The 26452-nt window shown below is 44.2% G+C and overlaps 1 protein-coding gene across 1 annotated transcript in view; it reads left to right on the top strand.

Annotated features, from left to right (window-relative positions):
• The first annotated feature begins 20120 nt into the window (after nt 1-20120).
• The window catches only part of LOC147526224 (netrin receptor DCC-like), a 572075-nt gene continuing 565743 nt past the window's right edge, over nt 20121-26452 (top strand). The window contains 2 exon segments of the mRNA XM_086630103.1: nt 20121-20187; nt 20843-21214. Coding sequence (XP_086486229.1) covers nt 20121-20187; nt 20843-21214 — 439 coding nt within the window.

Here is a 26452-nt window from a genome sequence, read left to right as displayed (position 1 = left end):
GTCAAGGTCCCTCTGGATGGCATCCCTTCCCTCCAGCGTGTCCACAACACCACACATCTTGGTGTCATCAGCAAACTTGCTGAGGGTGCACTTGATCCCACTGTCCATGTTGCTGACAAAGATGGAAAATGGCACCAGCCCCAGTACTGACCCCTGAGGAACACCACTCGTCACTGGTCTCTACTTGGACATCTGCATGGGCTGCCCCATTAGCCTTGAAATCCCTGGGGCTACCTGGGGATGCTGCTGTCAAATCTCAATGTCCTTAAATATGAAATAATGTTCATCAATCAAAAGGGTGCTACCTGTCTGAATTACCGTTTTTATGGAGTGATATGTGAATCAAGCTGACTATTTCAGAACATAAAGTTTGTAAAACGTGGATTGTCCCCATCCCAAATTGTATGAGACTGAAATCTCCATGTCTCCTCACCCCCTGGGATGTAGCTTGGGAAGGTTGATGACACTGGGGAAGGTTTAAAGCTGCAGCTGAGTGGTACAAACATGCCTCTGGACTGTATTGACCATGTGCATCTGTGTATTTATATCCAGTTGAAGCTAAATCATAAACTGAACACAATGACCAGCGTTTTTGCGGTTTATGTCTTATGTGATACGATCAACAACTCCTTGTCTGAATTATTTGTCTTCAGTTTTCTGAGTTCTTTTATGATGACTACCGGCATTTCTGACAATTTTCTGATGTGACAGTGTGTTGTGTTGCTTTGAACTTCAAACCGCTTTTACTCTTGTGTTCAAGTATTGGATAACTGCAGATTCCATTGTCAGTAGGTATATTTTCCTACTTAAAACATACTTCTGTGCCGGGAATGCAATTGCATTACAATAGCGACAGTGATGCTGTGCATTTTGCTTGGGAAATACGCAGATTTATTGTTTGTCATAGCTCAGGAAGGAAAGGAAAAAAAAAAGGCATCTAGGCACATGTTCTTCTTCTAGCATCCTATTAAAATGGAACAAAATGTTCTTTACTTCACTTTCAGTGTCCTGAAAGTTCACCTGCGCTACGCAGTCATTTCAAGCAACTGCTTTGTCACCTGTGTGTGCTACAAATGGCTGTCCTCAGCAGATGGTAGATGTGAAGAATAGGTGATGTAGTGTGAGATCATAGAATCATATGGTTTGGGTTGGAAGGGACCTTCAAGGTCATCTAGTTCCAACCCCCCTGCCATGGGCAGGGACACCTGCCACTACACCAGGTTGCTCAAAGCCTCATCCAAACTGGCCTTGAACACTTCCAGGGATGGGGCAGCCACAACTTCTCTGGGCAATCTGTTCCAGTGTCTTACCACCCTCACTGTAAAAAGTTTCTTCTTCCTCTTTCAGTTTAAAGCCATTGCCCCTTGTCCTGTCAGTACACACCCTTGTCCAAAGTCCCTGTCCAGCTTTCTTGTTGCTCCTTTAGGTGCTGGAAGCTCTCCCTTGAGCCTTCTCTTCTCCAGGCTGAACAGCGCCAATTCTCTCTGCCTGTCTCCATAGCAGAGGTGCTCCAGCCCTTGCATCATCTTGGTGGCCTCCTTGGGACCTGCTCCAACAGTTCCATGTCCTTCTTGTGTTGGGAACCCCAGAGCTGAATGCAGCACTGCAGGGGGGGGTCTCAGGAGAGCAGAGCAGAGGGGCAGAATTCCCTCTCTCGACCTGCTGCCCATGCTGCTTTGGATGCAGCCCAGGACACAATTGGCTTTCTGATTCACTGGAATGTGCACTCACATCTCCGCACTGGATTCAGTTATTAAAAAGTTAAATAGAGGAGAAAAAAAAACCAGTTCTACATGATAATTATTTCAAACTTTGTTTGAAATGGGTGGGATTTCTGCCATAAAATCTTCTGAAAAAATATTTCTGTACTGAAATGTAAAACTGAGAAACTAAATAGCATTAGTCACCACAGAATGACACCCTGAACTTGTAATAAGCTGTGTGTGCCCTTTTTTTGCCTCTAAGTAGAGATATATGTTGCTGTTTCACGTGGGTGTTTGGAAAGGGATGTGGAAAACAATATTCTTATATGAAATCTGAAGTCTGATTTTTTTTAAAACAAAGCAAACTGGAGAACGCAGACACTTGCTTTGTTGCAGGTGACGAGGCTTTGCACAGAAATTGCAGTAATTCTTAAAGATAGCTAAGCTATATAATTAGATAAACTGGAATTTTAAATATTTTTTTTTAAAGCATTATCTAAAATTTCCATGGTATTTTTCTGGAGTGGAGAACAACTTCTTTTCCCTTGCCAGGAGCTCTGCTTTAGGGAGGTAGAACTAGCTCTTGGTTGAAGCCATCATCTCAAATGGGCTGTGTCCATGCTGCACGAGTGGCTTCAAGAATGTGAAACTCAAGTGTATCGCAGCATACTTGAAGGGGGCCTACAAGAAAGCTGGAGAAGGATTTTGACAAGGGTGTGTAGTGACAGGACAAGAGGCAAGGGCTTTAAACTGAAAGAGGGGAGATTTCGATTAGGTATAAGGAAGAATCATAGAATGGTTTGGGTTGGAAGGAACCTCAAATATCATCTCATTCCAACCCCCCTGCCATGGGCAGGGAAACCCTCCACTACACCAGGTTGCCCAAAGCCTCATCCTTCTTGACTGTGATGGTGGTGAGGCACTGGAACAGGTTGCCTAGAGCAGTTGTGGCTGCCCCATCCCTGGAAGCATTTAAGTCCAGGTTGGATGAGGTTTTGAGAAACCTGATCTAGTGGAAGGTGTTTCAGTCAATGGGTTTAGTTTGGAACTAGATGATCTTGAATGTCCCTTCCAACCCAAACAATCCTATGAATTGTCATCTATATCATCTCTCGTGACCAGTCTACTTTTTAAAGGCAGCTAGGCTGAGTACCTTTTTTGGTTGCCCATGGCAGACGACTTTGTGGGGCTTCTGCCATGCCACAAGCCACCTTGAGGTGGCATCTTGTTCTGCTCTGGCTGCTTTGTTCCCGAGGCTCTTGCAGCTTCGGTAGAGTCTCCACAGAGCCCTTGTAACTTGGTGTGGCCCTGGGCAGTTCTGGGTGTTGTGGGTCAGGCCGCTCCGGCAACCAAACCCTCTTCCCCCCACAGTCATTCACTCACCTTCCCCCATCCCCAGGGATGAGGGAGAGGTTATGTTGGGTTATGTTGTCCCCGTTATGTTGAACCTAGATGTGCTTGTCAATGCAATGTCTTGTTGGTGTACAACCACCTCATGCTACTTGTATCAAAGTATCTCAAGTCTCTGTGTTTCTCAGAAGAGCTTCAGGGTAGGTGTGGTAAAACCAATCTCCTTTGTGGGGCTGAGATATCCGTGCTGCATGACAGAGCTTAGGAAAAAAAAATAATGAAAAAATCAAGTGGCTGAAGATCAAATGCACCATGGAGGTGTTGGGCTCCGGTTTCGGAGACGGTTGGTCCCCTGATGGCCACAGTGAAAGCTTAGCCAGCTCAAAGATCTGGCCAGGAGAAACTTGCCCCAGTGACACTCGCTGCAAATAATTGTGTGTAATTTAAAATACAGTGTTTTTTGGGGGAAAGCTACAGTATAAATAGAAAAAAAATTTATTTATGACAGTGATAGTGTTTGTATTTCTGAAGAAGTCGTATCTGAAATTTTCTTACAGAACTGGAATTTTTAGAGGATCTTTCAACTTAATTGTAGAGAAACATCTGGTCTTAATAGATGTTTATTCTTCATGTGATCCTTAAATAAGTTAAAACGAGGTGTGATATTTCCTGGCTTTGAAGCGAGCGCCCTCCTGACAACGAGGGCAAAATACTCGTTGGAAATCGTTATAGACGGTCAAGTTAGACCCAAAAATTTCCTCTTTGTCTTTTTTTTTCTTTTAACGTGACTGCATCTGTATTTAACACAGAAGAGACAATTATTTCCCATTGCAGAGGAGCCCTGCGCAGACAGGTTTCTGCAGAGTGTGCAGGAAAAATGGGATGAGGAGCCAGTTTGGAGCCGTATGTGCTGTAACTGATCCATTATTCTGTCAGTCGGAGTATTTTGATGGATACTTATTAATGTAAATGGCTTTTCCTCCTTCTTATCTTTGTTCCTAGAGAAACCAAAGCACCTCTATTCCATCTTTTTTTTTTCCTCCTTAATTAATTGACATAAGTGGTAGAAATGGGCCATTTGGGAGTGAAAACCCCTTTAGTACCTTAAGTGAAATTACCAAATACTGTTTATCTGCGTGAGTGCCAGTAACTTAAATGAAAATGTTTGGTCTTAACCTTTATTCTTAACACAGCAAATTATTTTATTTATATGTTGGTTTTGTTATAGTAGCCTTGAGATTTCTCTATTTCCCGTTTCCCACTTTTTATATAGGAAGCCAGAGATCATCAGTATTTACATACTTTTATTTACATGGAGCAATCAAGGAATACGGGGAATTGAGCCTCCAAGGGCTGCGCCAAGAAAGTATTGGGCTTTGAGAAAGCTGTTGTGGAACTTAAAAAAAAAAAAAAAAAAAAAACAACAAAAACGCAAAGGAAAAATTTATTATATTTGTTAATTAAAGATAGAGCTTTTAAAGCGATGATGTTTTTCAAGAACAGGCTCATGGGGTGTTTGATATTTGCTCTTTTTCCTTAATCCTGAAAAACAAAACAAAACAGAGGAATCTGACTGAGTGGCGGTTGCGTGGACTCTGATTTCTTCTCCTCCCGCTGCTCCATGGTGGTTCTCTTGAGGTATGTTTTTATCTCTGAAAGGAAAAGAAGTACTGATGGAGTAATAATTTAGTTAAGTAAATGACGATAGTGTCTGAAATGACATTAGTGCTGTGATTTCAAAAGCATTTAGTCTAAACCTCTTTTGTTGTTTTTCTTGTAATTTGTGGATCAAGTTCAAAACAACTTTATATGATTGATTATGGTGTCCTGGCGAAGGAAGCACCGTGGAGTAAAAGCCATCCTGATCTTCTGCTCACAGGGAGCTAAATCCTCTTGGACTTCACCTAGTTTCTTTTTTAATTTGATTTTTTTTGTTGTTTGTTCTGATAAGTGTGAAATATTTCTTTGCTTCTTAAAGATTATGAAGGTGATGCAGAGTTGGACGAGGCTTTGAGCAATGCGGTCTAGTGGAAGGTGTCCCTGTCCATGGCAGGAGGGTTTGAACTAGATGATCTTGAAGGTCCCTTCCAACTTAAATGGTTCTGAGATTCCTTCCCGGTTGTACCAGTGCCATAGTTTGCGGAGGTTGGGTTTTAAGGTGGAGTTGCAGCAATTCATGGCGAACAAAACCGCGTTTTAAACTGGAAAAAAAAAAACTTTTGAAACTTTGCAGCCAGAGTAAAAGCCATAGGGTGGACTCAACACCCTGAAGGTTATTGGTATTCAAGGCAGCCGGGAGAACACTTGTGGCTTTGGCTCAGCTGCAGAAATACTGCAACCCACTTTCTGTAGGAGGTTGAGTGAATCAGGGTCTGTATTGTGCGCTCGCACGGCCCCTGCTACAATGGGGCACTGTGTGATGGCTGCCGGGGTCTTGAGGTACGCGCTGATTTTGGAATTTGCCTTGAAAAGAAGCTGTTACCCACAGCAAAGGTTAAGAAACGTCATCCAACGCTCCCTGCCCCTCTAGCTGTCTAAATTCATAATTGCGTTTTTCACAACTTCACTGAAAACTACGCCCAATGTTTCCTTCTCCTCTTATCGGCCTCGTGTACCTCAAGGTTTGGATGAATTTTTTTTTTTGTCTGAAATTGTGCAAATTGAACCTTTGCCCAACTCGTATCAGGTGGAGAGCTAGAAGGCACCGAAGAGAAACGTTTAAATAAAACCTATCTTGTCCTGGCTGGTTGTCGGAGTTTGCTGGAGGACGTGCCAATGTGGCTTTGTGTAGCTCGGCCAGGATATGTCTGAACAAGGAAACAGGATGCAGAAACCAATTACACAGCCTTGATGGTGAGAGAGATGTGTAGAAATTGTAGTATTGAAGTAAGAGAAGCAGATCAAGGATGGATTGGGTGAGGGGAGGCAGAGACTGGCTGTTGTCCGTACAGCAATTGGCACGTTTGGTGGTTACATGCTTAAAACATCTTTTATAGCTTATTAAATCATAGTAGAGATCGTAACATTGTTGGAGTAAGTAAAGAGCCTTTCTAATTTGTAGTAGAGTTGGAGGAAATCATCTTGCGTAGAATGAGAGCGTTGCTTTTTGCGCAAGTCAACTGCCTCATGGGAAGAGAAGAGCGATCAGGAATAGAGATCTGGGAAAAAAGTGCTTTCTTTTTCAAGAATTTGACGTTCTTTTTGGACTGCAGTGCTTCATTTGGACCAGTTTAGCACTTCACTGTTTAATCTGGAGGACACGTGGCATCTATCCCGATGCAGACTTGACCTCCACCATTGGTGTGTTGGGTCTGGTGCCTTGGCCAAAGATTAGTTTGAGAGAGCAAGGTTTGTGGGAACAAGGTCTACAAGGTTTTGTGTCTATATGTTCTTGTTGTCTGCATGTGCTGGGGTGGTCTTGTTTAGTGTTTTTGGTTTACAAGCCTTGATTTGGTTTTAATTTGCTTTTCATTTAAAGAACAACAACAAAACAAAAATCTAAACCCTCTCAACCACAGCCTTTATTTTTGAATTCTTTTCTCCAGAATCTTAAAGGGAGAAACAGGTCAGATGTATGACTACAACATAATTCTGAGTCCGTAGCTTAGGGACGTAAATACTTTTGGTATATAGTTTGTTGTTTTTTTTTTAAATTCCTTCCAGAAATACTTGTAATCAAAAGGCATTTAGTTGCAGGGATGGCCAAGAGCAGGCACAGCCTTGGCAAAAGGCCCCAAAGCCACTGTCCCATCTGCATAGCATTATCCACATGAGTAGATTCTCCTCATGGAAATCAACATGCCCGTATGGCAATATTGAGATCTGAAATTATTTCAAACGGATTCCCGTGTAGTTACAACTCCGTGTTTGCAATCTTAGTGATTTCAATTTGGAAAGTCGTTCAAGTGAATAACGTAATGTCAGATGGCTCCTTCTGTTTTCCCTCGGAGCTGGCAAACTTCTAAAAATAACTTTATTCTAAGGGAACTTCTTGGGTTGGGACTAGGACATCAGGGTGGTTCGGATTTATTTGCTTCATGTAGAAAGTTGAGTGGAAGTTACTATTATTGCACAACGCTTTAGTAAGAGTGACTGAATTTTGTGCTCTGACTTCTAAGCTTTTCCTAATCTCAATGTCGTTGTCTCTCTTGTCGTTGTGCAAGTAGCCAGGGAAGCTGGATCCAAGAAGTCCTGCTTCTTGCATGGCCGGGTGACCACCCATCCCAGCCTGAGAAGGCAGGAGAGGGGCTGAAAGGCTCCATGTGCACTTGTTCCTATACCAAATGTGGTGGCAGATGCTGGGGTGGATGCTTGTTGGTGCCTTGACTTTGCTTTTTAGCTGTATCCAGACTTCTTCCATGCATACTCAGTGCTTTGGTGGTAGGAGGACCTGAAGGAGTACGGTATGATGCCTTTTGTTGGCTGTGGTTAGGTAAGGGATGAAAAAAAGGTCTGGTTCTTGAGGGTTTTGAGGAGAGCGTTCTTCAGCTGTTGCGAAAGCTTGAAGGGAGCATCTTTACCTTGACAGGGAGAGATGGGAAGAGGAAAAAAAGTTGAAGAAAAAGCACGGTGGAAAAACTTATGGTTGGAGAGAGCCTGACCTGAGACTTTTTGTCCTTTGGAGGACAAGTACAGGCCAGACGGAGAATGGATTGAGAGCAGCCCTGAGGAAAAGGACTTGGGAGTGCTGGTTGAGGAGAAGCTCAACATGAGCTGGCAATGTGCACTGGCAGCCCAGAAAGCCAACCGTGTCCTGGGCTGCATCCAAAGAAGCATGGGCAGCAGGTCGAGGGAGGGGATTCTGCCCCTCTGCTCTGCTCTTGTGAGAACCCACCTGCAGTGCTGCCTTCAGCTCTGGGGTCCCCAACACAAAAAGAACATGGAGCTGCTGGAGTGAGTCCAGAGGAGGCCACGAAGATGATGAGAGGGCTGGAGCACCTCTCCTCTGAAGGCAGGCTGAAAGAGTTGGGGTGGTTCAGCCTGGAGAAGAGAAGGCTCTGGGGAGACCTTCCAGTACTTAAAGGGGCTACAAGAAAGCTGGAGAGGGACTTTTTACAAGGGTGTGTAGTGACAGGACAAGGGGCAATGGCTTTAAACTGAAAGAGGGGAGATGTAGATTAGATTTAAGGAAGAAATTTTTCATTCTGCGAGTGGTGAGGCACTGGAACAGGTTGCCCAGAGAAGTTGTAGATGCCCCATCCCTGGAAGTGTTCAAGGCCAGGTTGGATGAGGCTTTGGGCAACCTGGTGTAGTGGAGGGTTTCCCTGCCCATGGCAGGGGGGTTGGAACTAGATGATCTTTGGAGGTCCCTTCCAACCCAAACCATTCTATGTTTCTATGATTCTAAGTAGCTCAGAGCAGAATAAGGAGGAGAAAATGTCCTTTGAGTCAGTTAACAACCGTTCATCAGGAGAGACAGGGAGTGCTGAACGTTACCTGGGAGTTTCCTTCATGCTCTTTGCTACCGTTGAAATACAGCATATATGTTCACGGAGCGAACAGAAACAAAACACTTAATAAAAACTATTTCCTGTCTTACAATTTGGTGAGAAACTTTGCATGTGCATTAAAATATGTTGTAGCTAACCCAGTGCAAGGTGAACCACTGTGGTTTACCATGTCTGAAGTGAGAACATGGGAGTTCTCACCCGAGGTGTTTCAATTCCTGGGCAGGAATGGTTTCTTTTTCCTCTCTAAAAGCTTATTTTCCTTGAAACCTCACTACTACCAAGGAGAGGTGGTTGCTTGATCACAAAATAATCATTTGGGATTCCTTATCCCTTTCCCAGTCCCAGGTGAGAATGACTTCTCGGTCTTTGCTGGAAGCTTGCGTTGCATAGCCACCAAAGCTGAGGCAGATAAATTCTCCTGTTTTCTGTGCTCCGTGAACAACATTTGCTGATTTTATTGCTTACTATTTTTCTTTTTCTCCCCATCCTTGTTAGGAAATACTCAGTTAATTAGTATTTGGTAGCTGGCAGAGAATGAGACTTGGGCTTTGAAGATGTTTCTGCCCAAAGGATAGATGTGATGAGGAATAGTGCATGCAGGTTGCAGAAAACCAGTTTCCAACTAAAAATTGTACATCCTGCAAGTAAACTCATATAGATAGTTTTGGATGTAATTTGAACAATGTTTTTTCTAGACTGTTTGATATCATAGAATGATAGAATGGTTTGGGTAGGAAGGGACCTCAAAGATCATCTAGTTCCAACCCTCCTGCCATGGGCAGGGACACCCTCCACTACACCAGGCTGAAATATAATGGTATTTAATACTTTTTTTTTTTTTTATCTTTATGAATAAAATCTAAACATTAGTCTGCCCCAAAAGCTGGTCCTCTTATGTTGTGGTTTTTAGGAAAAGCTCTCGATCATGTCTACAAGGCATCATGATCAAGCAGCCTTCCAGTACCTAGAGGGGCTACAAGAAAGCTGGAGAGGGACTTTTGACAAGGGCATGTAGTGACAGGACACGGGGCAATGGCTTTAAACTGAAAGAGGGGAGATCTAGATGAGATCTATGGAAGAAATTCTTCCCTCTGAGGGTGGTGAGGCACTGGACCAGGTTGCCCAGGGAAGCTGTGGCTGCCCCATCCCTGGAGGTGTTCAAGGCCAGGTTGGATGAGGCTTTGAGCAACATGATCCAGTGGCAGGCGTCCCTGCCCATGGCAGGGGGGTTGGACTAGATGATCTTTGAGGTCCCTTCCAACCCAAACCTTTCTGTTGATTCTATGTCACGATGCAGACTTCAAAATATAGGTCCAGGTAACTTTGGGGATGTAAATTAACTTACTGTCACTGGCCAAGTCAAAATCTGACCCGTCATTTCAGGCTTGATCTCCTCTAAAACACGCGGAACTCAAGGTTTAGTTGTTACGCTTCTGCAGTGAAACAAAAATCAGACCTCCAACACTGGCACAAAACTGAAAAGTAAGGGGTACAGGGATGTGCTTAAATTCTAAGGTGCTCAGTTGGAGACAAATCTATTGTGCTGGGGCTTCTGATATGTGTCAAACTCCCAAAGGAGGGATTCATTTTCTAAATAGTGATTTCTTTTTTTTATTTTTTTTCCGTTTTTTTTCAAGGTTGGATTCTTTCTACGGGGTGGGGGGTGCTGATGTTGGCTTTTTTTGCCTTTTTTTTTTTTTGTTTTGTTGGAATAGTTCAGGTTGGAAGGAACCTCAGGAGGTCATCTAGTCTAACCCCTCAATTTTCCTATTACTGTAGTTGAGAGACATAGAGTTAAAAGAAAACAAAACAAGGAAGCTGTGATTTATTATGAAATGAAATGGAGTAGTTGTTTAGTGTTTTTTTTTTCCTGGTGGAAAGATTGATGCATTAAGGGATTGTGATGGGAGCAGTTTGATTGGTTATCCCTCACAACAGCAGTCTCGATTACTGTTGGATGTTTTATGACTCAGATTATGCTCAGATTAGACTTTTTTCTTCCTCCTTTAATTCTTTTGGGTTTTTCAAAAGCTGCAATGATGCATTCAAGGCACACGGCCCATCGGCTTTGCCATGTGCTTTCATTGTGCGAGGAGGGAAGGGCTCTACATCTGCGGTGAAGTCCCCCTTTGTTTCTTTAACGTTCACATTCATTATTGTAGCACTGCCGTTTGTTTCCTTAATGAACACCATTCTGGTATTCCCAGAAGCCTTTCAGTAAATAGAAGTGAGAGAATTTTAATTTTAAGGATTGAAGGAGAAACTGTCTGTCTCCGTTTCATAAACGGGGAGTGGAGAGAATGTTATCATTAAAGATATTGTATGCACAGCAATGGGAGGAGGACTCAACCGAGCTCCTCTTAGACCTTACCTTGGGTGTTGGTTTGCTTTATGGATATATATATTTCCCAGAGAAGTTGTGGCTGCCTCATCTTTGGAGGTCTTCAAGGCCAAGTTGGATGAGACTTTGAGCAATCTGGTCTAGTGGAAAGCGTCCCTGCCTGTGGCAGAGGGGTTGGAACTAGATGATCTTGAAGGTCCCTTCCAACCCAAACCATTCTATGATTCTATATGTCAGTTTTGGGTTATGTGTAAGGAAACGTGTAAGGAGACTCATAAGGTCTTTTTGGTTGTGGTCCCTCTTGCCATGGGACCTGCCCTGGCAAGGGCACCCTATGACACAAGGCACAGCGACAGCATCCGATACATTGAAGGTGCTTGAGAAGGCTGCAGATGAGAGATGATAACTAAGACCAGGAGGAGTCTCCGGGAAGTCATTGGAGTTTGGAAGGTATGCAGGCGTTATTTTTGGCGGCTGTCTCACCCAATATGTTGAAGGAGATAACCCACCCTCCCCAGATTGGACGTGCCAGATCAGTTCCCGCTCATCCTTCAGCACAAACACAGATCTAGTTTCGAACAAAACCAGGAGAAAACAAATTTGTCTGTGTATCATTAACATAATTGATATTTATTACTTTCTTTGTTGTTTCCAGAGTGGTTTTTGGGTTTGGATGGTGGGTTTAAATCACACCCACAACAGGCACCGTGGATGTGTTTGTGTTTATTATGTCGTCCTGATAAGCTTGGCCAGAGGTTTCCACCTTCCTGATGTGAGTTACTGAGATTGATTGAAGCTCTACGCTTGTCCTATCCAAACGGCTCTGTAATTAACGTTTCATTATGCTAATGCATGCAAATTCACTAGTATGCATTTGATGAGGAGGGGAGAGAACAGAAAAGGATTCAAGAGTTCACTCTGAAGTACAAATTAATTTATTGCATTACTAAATGGCCTGTAAGGAAGGAGGAAAGCATTTAAGAAAGTAATAAATATGAAAACAAAAAACCCTCTGTCTAAATGTTTTGTCTTTCGAAGCGGTGGCTTTATTCAGAGCACCGCCGTGGGTGTTTGAGCAGCACCATTTGTGCTATAGGCTGTTCTGAGCTTATAATCTTAAATTCAGCAGAGTTCTCATTCATGGACTCTGTTTTTTTTGTTTGTGCTTTTTTTTCCATCCCTTCCTCACTCTTGCTTCTTCCTCCGCTCACTTTTAATGCATCACCATCTCAAAAATCCAATCAAAAAACAAACTATGGCAATACTGGCTTTGTTTTTGCTCCTTCTGCCTGTCTCCATAGCTTAAAGCTCTTCCAAGGGATTTCCTTTTTCAGTGACTGATGTGTCCTTTTGATATTTTCACTCAGTATCTTTCACTCTTCGTTATCTTTTCATCCTCCTCTTTATTCTTTCTCTCACCTGACTTCTCCTTTACGTACGTTTCTGTGGCCTCGCCCTCTCCAGCTATCGCCCTCTTTTGCCCTTTCATCTAAGCGCGGATGTTTCTTCTGTTGGCTCACGTCTGCTTTTTGCAATCTGACTCTTTCCACAATCACTGGTAAAAACCTGCATCTGGCCACATCTATGGGCCTTTTCTTCTTTATATTCCACTCAACCGTCCTCTTTTAGCCCCTTTCTGCTTGGCTTAGATTCCAGGCTGGATTGATTATTTTTTTTCCCCCTTTTCTTTCTTTCTCCCTGCTTCTTGACTATTACTTCACTACTGCCCTGGGAGATTTCCTCTTCCTTCTCGTGTTTGGTCTTGCTTACTGCTCTGCCATGACCTCCTCATCCCCTCCTCATGCAGTTCTTTATCTGGGTGATATAATCTAATAATAAAGTAATCTAATGATTTTAGAAGCACAGAATCATAGAATGATTTTGGTTGGAAGGGACCTTCAAGATCATCTAGTTCCAACCCCCCTGCCATGGGCAGGGACACCCTCCACTACACCAGGTTGCTCAAAGCCTCATCCAACCTGACCTTGAACACTTCCACGGACAGAGCATCCACAACTTCTCTGGGCAGCCTGGTCCAGTGCCTCACTGCCCTCACAGTGAAGAAGTTCTTCCTTAGATCTAATCAAAACCTCCCCTCTTCCAGTTCAAAGCCATTGCTCCTTGTCCTATCGCTACATGCCCTTGCAAAAAGCCCCTCTCCAGCTTTCTTGTAGCCCTTTTAGGTACTGGAAGGCTGCTAGAAAGTCTCCCTGGAGCCTTCTCTTCTCCAGGCTGAACAACCCCAACTCTCTCAGCCTGGCTTCATAGGAGAGGTACTCCAGCCCTTGCATCATCTTCATGGCCCTCCTCTGCACTTGTATTTAAGGGATTTTATTTTGGTTTCTGCCTTTACAGTTATATATCCGAAATTCACTTCTCTTTGCTCTGCTTTATTTAGTCCCATATCTGTAGCCAGACACTTCTTGGAGGTGTCTTCTGTATTTTCTTCTGCTGATCTGGACTGTGAAATGTAGCTAATGGGATGCAAAAGTCTGAAACACTGTCAGAAGAAGGCTGGAGCTGTGAAGATTCAGTGTGAGAATATCTGTTTCATAACTTACTAAATGAGAAGGTTGCACTGTAGGTCTCAGAGATGTGAGTGAAGGTGTTGGTAGACAGTTTTTGACATACTGTAGCTGTCAGGATGGAGTTGACTTTTCAGCCCAATTGTATAGGGCCATGCTTGTCTGACTCCTCAAATGCACTATTTTGGAGAACAGACCATTTCTGGTAGGCGAACCTGAGATCTGGTGTGTCTTGGATGTGTGTTTAACAGTTGTGAGAGTCATTCCTTTAGTTGTCAGAAAGCATCTGTTGGGAGAACATTGTAACCAGCAACATGCTGGTGGTGCGACATACCTTGGGGAGACGAATGTAACGCAATGTCTCCTCTGCTGGAGTCTTCTGCTTTGAAAACTTAGTGGGATTCTTCAAATTTATGATGACATCCTAGTTGGTAATACCACATTTGGACACCTTAAAGCATTGTTATTCTCCAGGGATTTGCACACTTGGCTGTGCAGTTATATTAAATGTCATATATGGGAAATGCGGAAAGTAGCAACAATGCTTTGCTCATATCCGTAGTGTTGTAGCTTCTTTCTTCATGGAACTCCTACATGTAAATTGGCAAGTGCAGGTACTGGTTTCTTGAGGAAAAGGGAGGAAACCCAGCCAATAATATGATTTTCTGAGGATGTAATTAAAGCATTTGAAACAAAAACATGTAGGAAAAAATGCACTGCTAAGTCAGTGCAATTCACCCTTCAGCGAGTCTTCTCTGGATGCTCAAAATGAAAATCCAGTTTAACACTTTGTCCGCTGTAAGACGACACCCGTCTCTGGGTTTCCCCACAGACAGTGAGGTCTTCACCAGCTGCAACCTGAAGTTCTGGAAAGCTTTGGACCAGAAGAGACGCTGTATCCTGCTGCATCGAGCAAACCTCAGTCCTCTTCCAGTACTACCCATGTTTTTTAACATAGCCAGATAACCTTGTGCCGTACGTCCTCTGTGCTGTGCTGGAAGAAAAACAATTCTCTCATTTCATTCCAGGAGTAACTGGATCTTCTGAATTTGTTCCCATGAACTTCTAACTTCAGTGGATTTATAAGCTTGGAGAAGCAGTGTATACTTCAGGGCTTGTTGGTTGGGGAAACAAGATTTTGTTCATCAAGGTGATTTGGCTAAAATTAGGCAATGAGAATGGCTCATACTGTTTGAAGCCAAGCCTACCTACACCTGATGTCAGATGGTCTCAGCTCAGAGGACCTGAGCTCCATCCTGTCCAGAGGCTGCCGTAGACTGAATTGCAAAATAAGCAAATTGTGGGTTGTGTGTAGGTGCTTATTCAAATAGTTGTATGTAGCCAATGTGTTGTCTCTTGGCCAAACCAGATGAGCAGCAGGCAGCTGCCAGAAGACTTGGTCTCTTTTTTTTTTTCCCTCCTCGACCTTTGTCCTCCAAATAGTCAGTGCTCTTGCCCTCTGCCTTGTGTTTTATGGTTCAGTTAGAAGGAATCTGATCTGAATGAGAATAGCAGTTTTCTTTCCAGGGTCGGTAGGTCAAGCTGGCTCTTGTGTTTTCCTGTTTATTGGAGTTAAAGTGAGGGAAGTCCCAGGACTATAAGGCTGGGGCTGGAGGAGGAGGAGTGCCCCTTCACTGTGCTGTGATCAGAGATTGACTTAGCTTGGCCATAGAACTTATTCCAACTACATTTGCTGGGAAAGGAGTCAAATGGGTCTAATCAATAAACAGTGTTTTTAGAGACCTCAGTGGTAAAGAGGGGTAGTGGAACGGAGCATCTACGTGTGTGTGTGTGTGCTCTCATCTCTCTTAACCCATCAGGGTTGGTTTAACATCCACAGGCTGAGTAAATCTGAGCCCTGAGTGTGTAAGGTGATGTGACAAACCCATCTTTGCAGCCCAGAAAGCCAACTGTGTCCTGGGCTGCATCCAAAGCAGCGTAGGCAGCAGGTCAAGGGAGGGGATTCTGCCCCTCTGCTCTGCTCTCCTGAGACCCCCCCTGCAGTGCTGCCTTCAGCTCTGGGGTCCCCAACACAAGAAGGACATGAAGCTGTTGGAGCAGGTCCAGAGGAGGGCCACAGAAATGATCCAAGGACTAGAGCACCTCTTCTGTGCAGACAGGCTGAGTTGAGGTTGTTTAGCCTGGAGAAGAGAAGGCTCCAGGGAGACCTTCTAGCAGCCTTCCAGTACCTAAAGGGCCTACAAGAAAGCTGGAGAGGGACTTTTGACAAGGGCGGGTAGTGATAGGACAAGGGGCAATGGCTTTAAACTGAAAGAGGGGAGATTTCAATGAGATCTAAGGAAGAACAACTTCACTCAGAGGGTAGTGAAGCATTGAACCAGGCTGCCCAGAGGAGTTGTGGCTGCCCCATCCCTGGGAGTGTTCAAGGCCAGGTTGGATGAGGCTTTGAGCAACCTGGTGTAGTGGCAGGTGTCCCTGCCCATGGCAGGGGGGTTGGAACTAGATGATCTTTAAAGGTCCCTTCCAACCCAAACCCTTTTATGATGATTCTCTGCTTTGTTGCATGAGGATTGTTCATTCCTCTGTGACAAGAACTACACAGGAAACTCGGGTCGTTTGGTTTGATAAGGGGTTCACTTACTGGTTTTATATGACTGATTTTTGCACTGAAGCGGTGGCTTATACGTGGGACAGAAATGGTGATGGATCTGCTCAGTGGTCTCAGACTTGCCCCGATAAAGCCCATTTTCTCGGTGTTGCTCATCAATCGCACCCAGCAAAAGTTATTTGTTTTGAGCGCTCTGGATATAAGCAGTGGGGTCCTGTGGTGTGGAGGCACTGCCCTGAGTGACAAATCACCCAAACACTATTTTTATCAAACTAAAGCTTTCCAGTGAAAATCAGAGAGAGCCAGTCGCTATGTTTTCCTAACGATTCAGTGAACGTGGAGGAGTTACAATGGAGGTTACAAGCACTTTTACGTGAGTAGAATCCAAAATCCTGTTATAGCACCGTTTAAAAATTCAGGGATTTGGAACGTCGTGATGAAGTCCTGATAAAAAGTATATGTTCAATTTTATCTTAAAAATTGATAATTTTTTTATCTCAAAATTGAACAACGCTTCCACGGTACCAGCACCGTGTTTGTGTCGCGTTGTACGTTCCTCAGCGGAGGAACTTCGATTTCTACATCAAAACATCAAATGCAGGCGTGAGGCTGGATTTTTCCAAATTTCATAGAACTGGAATGAAATATTCAGCACCCCAGAAGGCACATCATAAGTTATAATAAAAACATTACAGCCAGAGTTCTCCTTTTATTATATATTAAGCTTTGTATTAGTGTATTTTGTGCGAACAGATGAAACCATATCAAGTTTTGTTGTATATTTTGCGTTACCTAAGCATGTAAATAAATGCGAATTAGCTCGGCCATTAAGCTAATTTATGCAGGCTCTGTAGATGGAGGGGGAAAAAAAAAATCCTCTGAGAAAATTTATACTCTGTACATCCATAAATACAGTTCATTGTAATAGACTTAGTTCAGCTATGATGCTCTGCTACGAATTTTCGGTTAGACTGGGGGGTTATTGCCATCAAATGGTCTGTGTGCAAAAACTCTGATTTCTTAATGTTTATTTGAAAAAGAAGAAAGCTCCAAGGGTGGCCCGGTCGAATAATTTTGCAACTGTGGCATCTCTTCCTTCTCTATAATGGAAGTGACTGATGCAGAACATGAAGGGGGAAAAAAAAAACACCCACCCTAGAAGATTACATTTCACAAAGCCGAAACAGAAAAGTGAAGGATTCAAAGCAAGGGACTGATTAAGAAGCACATCAGAGATGATCATTTAATTGTTAATTTCTGCTATGGCTTGGAGGATGATAACCTTGAAGTTACTCTGGTGTTACCTGTCAGGGTGAGAAGCTCGTTAGTTTTATTCCTGTATCACAAAGCAGGTCATCACGTCGGGTAATGTCTTGGTTGCTAAAGCAGCAAGAGACCAAGGAATGGGGTCTTTTTAGCTTCAAGTTTTCTTCTTGATTTGGCTAAAGGATGTGTGGGCTATTGCCAAGGGCACTCTTCTTGACCTCAGAGCTTCAGATCTCCAAGCAGTGCTACAGGCTTGTTTGATGACAGGGATGTGCTCGGAATAGCTGACGCTGGTAGCTTTGTATAGGAGGTGTTGAATCTTTACAACGCTTCCATTTAAGTTTGTAGTTAAGCCATAGATCTCATAAATCTGTGTTCATAGTTGTTCTGTGCATGCTGTAGTCGGAGGGAAAAGGAAGCACTAAGGTGCCCGTGACCCATCGGTTTCAGCAGCCTCAGGTTTGCAGGACTCATGAAGTCCAACAAGGCCAAGTGCAAGATCCTGCACGTGGGTTGGGGCAATCCCAAGCACAAGTACAGACTGGGTGGAGAACGGATTGAGAGCAGCCCTGAGGAGAAGGACTTGGGGGTGTTGGTTGAGGAGAAGCTCACCATGAGCTGGCAACGTGCGCTGGCAGCCCAGAAAGCCAACCGTGTCCTGGGCTGCATCCAAAGCAGTGTGGGCAGCAGGTTGAGGGAGGGGATTCTGCCCCTCTGCTCTGCTCTCGTGAGAACCCACCTGGAATACTGCATTCAGCTCTGGGGTCTCCAAAAGAAGTAGGACATGGAGCTGTTGGAGCAGTCTAGGGGAGGACCACGAAGATGATGAGAGGGCTGGAGCACCTCTGCTATGGAGACAGGCTGAGAGAGTTGGGGCTGTTCAGACTGGAGAAGAGAAGGCTCCGGGGAGACCTTCTAGCAGCCTTCCAGTACCTAAAGGGGCTACAAGAAAGCTGGAGAGGGACTTTGGACAAGGCTGTGTAGTGACAGGACAAGGGGCAATGGCTTTAAACTGAAAGATGGGAGATTTCAATTAGATATAAGGAAGAACTTCCTGACTTCACAATCAGGTGAAGCTCTGGACCAGGTTTCCCAGAGGAGTTGTGGCTGCCCCATCCCTGGAAGTGTTCAAGGCCAGGTTGGATGAGGCTTTGAGCAACCTGGTGTAGTGGCAGGTGTCCCTGCCCATGGCAGGGGGGTTGGAACTAGATGATCTTTGAGGTCCCTTCCAACCCAATCTATGATTCTATGATATCATTAAATGACTTAATTTTATTTTTTTCTAGTACCGAAATGGGTTTATGTGTTAGGTGTAGTGTGTTCCTTCTTATAACCTGCTCTGAAGGAATCAGGTTTAGTGTTTGCTGCTTGAAGTAGAAATTAAGGAGAAAATGTTGTGGCAGTGAAGGATGCAATAAGGTGATATGTTACTGAGAAAGCTCTCCAAGCTTTCCTGGCTTCAGGTGTAATGTTGCAGCTGGGCTTTCCAAGCTGAGCTAATAGTTTAAATATGCAAATAGGCACTAATGCGATTTTCAAATACTTTCCTACCTTTCTCCTCCAGCACCTACGTACTACAAAAACGTGGCTGTTAGATTTTTATCCTTCAGCGTAATCTCTTTGAAAAATACCTGGTCATTTTCTTCCATTTTGAAGAGGTCACCATTACTTCTGTCTCCAGGAATTATATTTCCAAGAAGATTTGAATTTTCCTCACATTCAGAAAGCTTTCTAGGTTATTCAAGCTGTTAGGTTCTTCGTAGTAAAGCAATTTAGGTTAAATATGCCATATGCAAAGGATGGCAATAGCAGAAATTGCAAGTGATCTGCAAGGGTAATCGGATGAAAAGAAAGTTAATCCTTGTTTAACTTCTGGAACTTCGGCATTTCCTGCACTGGAAGCTGTCATAACTCCATTTCTCCTGCAGAAGTGGATTATTTACTTGTGATAATAGCGACATAAAATCATTAACATGCTGTCAGAAACAGCTGTGTTTGCGTTCGAAGCGTTGGTGCCGTAAATAAAATGTCCAACAAGACGCTGTGATTTACAGTCAGGACACAGTTGCCTTTGGGAGAAGGGAAAGGGACGTGTGGTTGTAAAACTACTACTCTTTGACACATTGTAGATATACCTCTGTTCTACTACTTGTGTTTCGCACCAAATGTGCCATGTGCTAATGTGCAGCTTTTGGGTCTCATTCTCATGTTCTTCCTCCAATAACTGAAATCAGAGCATTAAGACAGATGAAAACCAAATTGAGATTTACTACTCTTGATGTTCTTAGATGATATATTTTATTCTACTTACACCAGGCTTTGAGCAACCTGAGCAATCAAAGCTTTGATTTGAGGTGTAGAATAGAAATAATTAATTAATTCATATGCAGCTGTTTCAAAACTCCGTTCCCCACACATTGGCATGCAGGACGGTGGTGCTATCAGTGGCGTGGAGGTTGGAGAGCAGCTTGTCTGTCTGGGCACTAGATATCTGTCTGTATCTAAACCTGGAAGTACTCAGAGGTGCTGACCCTGGACAGGATGGGATAGACAAGCCAGTGATGTGTCAAACTTAGATTTTTATTACGATATAGTGGAAACAACTCTAGTTTCTCACTCAAGTGTAGTCGCTGAGACTTTAGAGGGCTGTCTTGGCTAAAAATAGAAGTTGTATGTGCTTTGCCCCTTTATAAATCAGAAAATGCTTAATGCAGTAGAGGAAAGGGACCACTTTGTCTTGGTTTGAGTTGTGCCCTTTGATGTAACTGCACCCACGTGTTCTTAAGCATTTCAATGAGTCTTCTACTCTTTAGCAGGCCTCATATTGTAGCTCTGCTCTGAGAGCATCTCCCTCTTTCCTTTATAGTCTGATTTATCTTTTAATTACATAAAGTTGATTGGCGTCTTGTTACCAAAATGATGCGTAAGAATTTGGCCTCTACGTTCTTGCAGCAGGTGGAGACCTCAGGTCTTCAGCACTGTGGTAGGAATGGTGTACAGCTTGCAGAGTTGGCCCTCTCAACACCTCCCTTGCCTCTTCTTTATACAAAGGATGTGCTCGTGTGATTTCTTCTCTTGCTGTCTACTGGAAAGCAGTGGCCAGCCTAGTTGGTAGCGAGGAGAACGTTTTTCTGGCGAGGTGAAAGAGGATCCACTAGGTTGGAGGTTTTGGCACAGTTTCTGATAGATGGTCGGACTGCACTCTTGCATGCTTTCCTCCTACTTGTTTGCTAACAGCAAACAAATTGAGCCCCAACGCTATTTTTGTGCTTGTCACACTGAAATACATCTCGATGCGTGTGGCCAAAGTAGGTTCTCGAAGCAGTTTAATTCCTCAAGAGGTGTGGTGGGTTTATGCTAATCTCCAACTCAGCTGCATATATAGTTGTACAGGTTTTTAGCTTTATCTCCAAGTTTTACATATAGAAGATTAATTTATCTACAAATACTGTTTTTTGTAGTGATGGGACAAAAATATAATTTATGCTTGTTTGGTTTTTTTTTGGTATGTGTGTTAACAATTTGCGGAGAAACATACCTTAATTTCATATAATATTTCCCAGTCGTATCTATGGTGCCTCTGGGACTTCACTATATTGAGATTCTTTATCTAATATAGTATGTTTCTTCCTCCATAGAAACATATAACCAATATTTACTCCGTGTCTCTTTTGGTTTTGCTGTTTCAGGTTCACAGATTAAGACTTTTACATCATTGAGGTTCTTGACCGAGCCTTCAGATGCTGTCACCATGCGTGGAAGCAACATGCTGTTGAACTGCGTAGCAGAATCGGATCGAGGAGCCCCAGTTATTAAATGGAAGAAAGACGCGGTCTACTTAAACCTGGCAGTAGACGAAAGGAGGCAGCAGTTGGCCAACGGATCACTCTTGATACAAAACATAGTCCACTCCAGGCACCACAAGCCAGATGAAGGTCTCTACCAGTGCGAAGCATCTCTAGACGGCATTGGAGCTATCATCAGTCGGACGGCTAAGGTCATGGTAGCAGGTAGGCAGAAACATTCCTGTCTTGAATTGCTGGAAGTATTATTTGTGAGAAGTTGCTTTTTTAAAAAAAAGAAACATACCGTGGGTTTTCTTTTTTCCCCCTTTTCAAAAGGAAAAAAGCTGAATATGACACTTCTGCAACAGTAATTTATTTCTGACAAGGTATTATTCTTGTGTAAATCTGTCTAATCACCTCTTTGTCGCTGCGAGTTATTTGCTGCGTATTTATTGTCTTCAAAATAGTTGAAACCTCTGAAATTGGAAATTAACTGCTTTTCTGATGAATTGAAGATCACAAAAAAAATGCCAATCTTCTGTAGGGCACTGAATGTCCTTTAACCTCTTCAGAGGTTAAAATTGCCGAACCACTGGTGTGCATAAGGGGCGTATATCTTCTTCCCGGTTAAGACTCTGAATGGGATTTCACTGCACTTTTTAAAGCATTACCAGTCAATAAAGCAGTCACCGCTAAAAGGTAACGGTCAGCTCCACGTGGAACAGGCTGCTCAGGGGTATTGAGAGTATATTGCCCTCTTAAAACCCTGCCCCTTTTACTTTGATGGCTTAAAGTGCTTTCAATAAAGACAATGTAGCAAATGAAAACTGGTTTTAATCAGTCGAGAGTTTTATATGCGAAGCCGGCAGTGTATGGGAAAAGACACAGTTTCGAAGAACTTCTCAAGGGTCCTTATGACCCTGATGTGCTCCAGCTGTAAAAGTGTTCCAGGCTGAAATGGAAATGAGAGCACTGGAGAGAAACTAAGAGGTTCTTCCTTTTCCAGCAACTTATTAAAACTCCCAGTTTAGCAGACTACTGGTTATTGGTATTTCTAGTAATCGGTTGGATTTCAGATAGAAACCACACGATCTTGTCTTGTGTCTCTATTTATAGACTGTTGCAGGACCCAGTCCTTCAAAAGTTCTGGCTTTACTGTTCATCTGAAATGTTGGTCTTGAAGAGGATGAGAAAAAGTAGAATCCAAGGTTACTTGTCGTGGGTTAGGTTGAAAACCCGCCCCCCACACACAGCCGGTCACTCCCCCTCCCCCACCCCCAGGAATGAGGGAGAGAATTAAAGGATAAACGGGAAACCCGTGGGTTGAGATAAGAATGATTTAATACAGCGTAGGTGCTCACCACTCCCTCGTATGCGAAGCCCATCTCGTCCCAAAGCTGCAATCCCGGACGAACGCGAGGCCCCGAAATAGAGAGGGGCAGAGAGAGAGAGAGAGAGAAAAAGGAAAAAAAAACAACAGAGCAACAGCGCAGCAAGTGCAAAAGAGCCAAAGCGCAAAAGAGCCAAAGCGCAAAAGCCCTTCTTCCTGGCTGACCCTCGCTTTTATACTGGGCATGATGCTGCATGATATGGAATACTAATTGGCCAGTTTGGCCCTCAATCTTAAGTTCCACCACAAATCACAAGGGGAATCGTGTCCCCCTTGTCCCAGCTGTGCTCCCCCCTTATCCCGCCGTGTTTCTGCACTCCGGCACACTGAAAAGTCCTTGGAGTTTCACTTCCAACCACAAACATCAGCTTGCTATCAACATTCTTCTCAGAGTAAGCCTCTGAGTAAAACCAAAACACGGAGCTCTTCTGGCTGTTAAAAACTCTGTCCCAGCTAAAACCAGGACAGTATCCACCCCTTATTCCATACCATGCACGTCATGCTCAAACCTTACATATATACTATTCCCTTAGCCATGGGTCATCCCTCCAAAATGTGTCTTCATCTGTTACAGCAGTCTCTCAGGGCAGGAAAGATGATGTGGAATCCGCTCAGTCGGTAGAACGGATGACATGTAGTCTTTGTTGTGTGTGGCATCTGGAGCTCGTAGTTGGTGTATCCAGCTGCCCTCTGCAGGTTGAAGATGTTGATCTCGAAGAAGTTGCTGGGTGTTTGGATTCTGACGAACTTCATTCTTCATTAACCTGGATGATTCTTAATATAATGACATTAGTACAATGTGACAACCATAGCAACGATGGTATGCAGGGACAGGGTTATTCAGCAATTAATATCACGCAGTTCAATTCATTTTATCATCTATTTTCACCCAACATCAAATCCCCTTGAGGTACACATCGGACTTCCCCGTCCTTTTGCATCACCCACCAAGTGCACCCAGGTCCCTGAGCAAAAGCAATCCCACGAATGGGTTTACCTTTACCCGAGGCAGGAATAACCCAAACTGTCTTCCCGAGTATATTCCTCATGTGCACTACAGGGACTTTATCTCCTTCTACAGTACGTAAAAGTCCTGATTGGGCAGGACCAGCTCAGTTGGCAGATCCTCTAGTGTTGACTAACCAGGTGGCTTTTGCTAAATGCGTATCCCAATGTTTGAAGGTTCCACCACCCATTGCTTTCAGTGTGGTTTTTAGCAATCCATTATATCGTTCAATCTTCCCAGAAGCTGGCGCATGATAGGGGATGTGATATACCCACTCGATGCCATGCTCTTTGGCCCAGGTGTCTATAAGATTGTTACGGAAATGAGTCCCGTTGTCCGACTCAATTCTTTCTGGGGTGCCATGCCGCCACAAGACTTGCTTTTCAAGGCCCAAGATAGTGTTCCGGGCGGTGGCATGGGGCACAGCATAGGTTTCCAACCATCCAGTGGTTGCTTCCACCATTGTGAGCACGTAACGCTTGCCACTGCGAGTTTGTGGAAGTGTGACATAATCAATTTGCCAAGCCTCTCCATATTGATATTTCAACCAACGCCCTCCATACCAAAGAGGTTTTAACCGCTTGGTTTGCTTGATTGCAGCACACGTTTCACATTCATGGATCACCTCTGCAATAGTGTCCATAGTTAGGTCCACCCCTCGATCGCGAGCCCATTTGTATGTGGCGTCCCTTCCTTGATGGCCTCAGGCATCATGGGCCCAACGAGCTAGAAATTTTTCACCTTTATGTTGCCAGTCCAGATCCACCTGAGCCACTTTAATCTTGGCGGCCTGATTCACCTGTTGATTGTTTTCATGTTCTTCTGTGGCCCGACTCTTGGGTACATGGGCATTATTGGATGATACATATGCTTGTCGTGTTTAACAGACTATTTCAAAAAACACCCGCCTAGCGAAGCTCTGCTCTAAGCAAACACTACTCCCTTATCATACAGCATAGTTTTCTTATCCTTTACTTCAAGGGTATTCTGCCCTGGAGGCCTGACTTCCCAGCTCCAGTCTTTATTTTCACAGGGATTTGTTCCTGCAGTCTCTTCAAAGATCCACACTCCAACAGAGGGGTTTTAAAATCTGGCTGTAATCTGGAATATGCATTTGCCAGAAACCCACAAAGCCTAAGAAAGCTTGTGCTTCCTTTTTGTTGGTTGGTGGGGACATAGCTGTTATTTTATTAATCATGTCCATCGGAATCTGACGACGCCCGTCTTGCCATTTTATTCCCAAAAACTGAATCTCCTGTGCAGGTCCCTTGAACTTACTCTGTTTTATGGCAAAGCCTGCTTTCAGAAGGATTTGGATTATCTTTTCACCTTTCTCAAAAACTTCTGCTGTGTTGCCCCATACAATGATGTCATCAATGTATTGCAAATGTTCTGGGGCATCAGCCTGTTCCAGTGTGGTCTGGATCAGTCCATGGCAAATAGTGGGGCTGTGTTTCCACCCCTGGGGCAGTCGATTTCAGGTATACTGGATGCCCCTCCAAGTGAAAGCAAACTGTGGCCTGCATTCCGGTGCCAAAGGAAGTGAGAAAAACGCATTAGCGATATCAATTGTAGCGTACCACCTGGCTGCCTTTGACTCCAGTTCATACTGAAGTTCCAGCATATCTGGCACGGCAGCACTCAATGGTGGTGTAACTTCATTCAAGCCACGATAGTCTACCGTCAGCCTCCACTCGCCATTGGACTTACGTACAGGCCATATAGGGCTGTTAAAAGGTGAGCGGGTCTTGGTGATGACTCCTTGACTCTCCAGTTGACGAATCAACTTATGGATAGGAATTAGAGAGTCTCGGTTGGTACGATATTGCCGTCGGTGCACTGTTGTAGTAGCAATTGGCACCTGTTGTTCTTCGACCCACCGTAACCCCACAGCAGAAGGGTCCGTTGAGAGACCAGGCAAAGTAGACAGCTGTCTGCCTTCTTCTGTCTCTATTGCAGCTATGCCAAAAGCCCACCGATACCCTTTTGGGTCCTTGTAATACCCTCTCTTAAGATAATCTATGCCAAAGATGCACGGTGCTTCTGGGCCAGTTACAGTAGGGTGTTTTTGCCACTGCTCTCCAGTTAGGCTCACTTCAGCCTCTAACACAGTCAGTTGTTGAGACCCCCCTGTCACTCCAGAAATAGAGATGGATTCTGCCCCTCTGAAGTTCGATGGTATCAAGGTGCATTGGGCACCAGTGTCCACTAGAGCCTTATACTTTCTAGGGTATGATGTGCCAGGCCACCAAATCCACACAGTCCAGTACACTCGATTATCCCTCTCCTCCACCTGGCTGGAGGCAGGGCCCCTCTAATGCCTGTTATCATATTCATCAGAGGAATCAGCAGGATTAGAGTCAGGGTGGCTAGGAGGATCAGCCCTCCCATTTGACTAGTGGACTGCTCACTGTAGACTGGGGCAACAGCTGTCCTGGAGGAATTGGAGAAAATTCTATTTCTGTTGGTTCTTCCTCCCAACTGGCGTACCCTGGCCTCTACAGCGGAGGTGGGTTTTCCATCCCACCTTCTCATGTCTTCTCCATGATCACGGAGGTAGAACCACAGCTCACCCCGTGATCTGTATCGTCTCTCTCGAGGAGGGTAACGCCTGTTCTGACAGCTGAAATTCTAGAACGTTCAGGTGGTGGGAAATCTACTTTTTCTCTTAATTCTCGGACCTCTTCAGACAGCTTTTCCACAGCCGCAACACAGGTTCGTATAGAAGTATTATCATCATATCGTCGGAGGTAGGTGACCAGATTACCTACGGATAGTGGTGCATCATCGTCCCCGAAGTCCATTATTGCCAATTAGGTGGAATATGCTGCTGGCGCACTCCGTATAATCTTCTGCCACATTGGTCGTGTGCACCAGACGTCATCTGGATCTTCGCATCTTGGTCCGCTTCTCGAGTCAAGATAAATCAACTCTCGCACAGCCAGTTCTCTCAGATACTGAATAGCTTTATCTATGTTGGTCCACTTGCTTACATTACATGGCACCTCGTCCTTGTAGGGGTACCTTTCCTTTGTAGATGCCAGGAGCTGTCTCCAGAGGCTGCGGA

The sequence above is a fragment of the Tauraco erythrolophus genome, chromosome W, assembly GCF_009769465.1.
Source record: "Tauraco erythrolophus isolate bTauEry1 chromosome W, bTauEry1.pri, whole genome shotgun sequence".
Taxonomy (NCBI): Eukaryota; Metazoa; Chordata; class Aves; order Musophagiformes; family Musophagidae; genus Tauraco; species Tauraco erythrolophus.
This window is presented reverse-complemented; position numbering and strand designations above follow the sequence as displayed.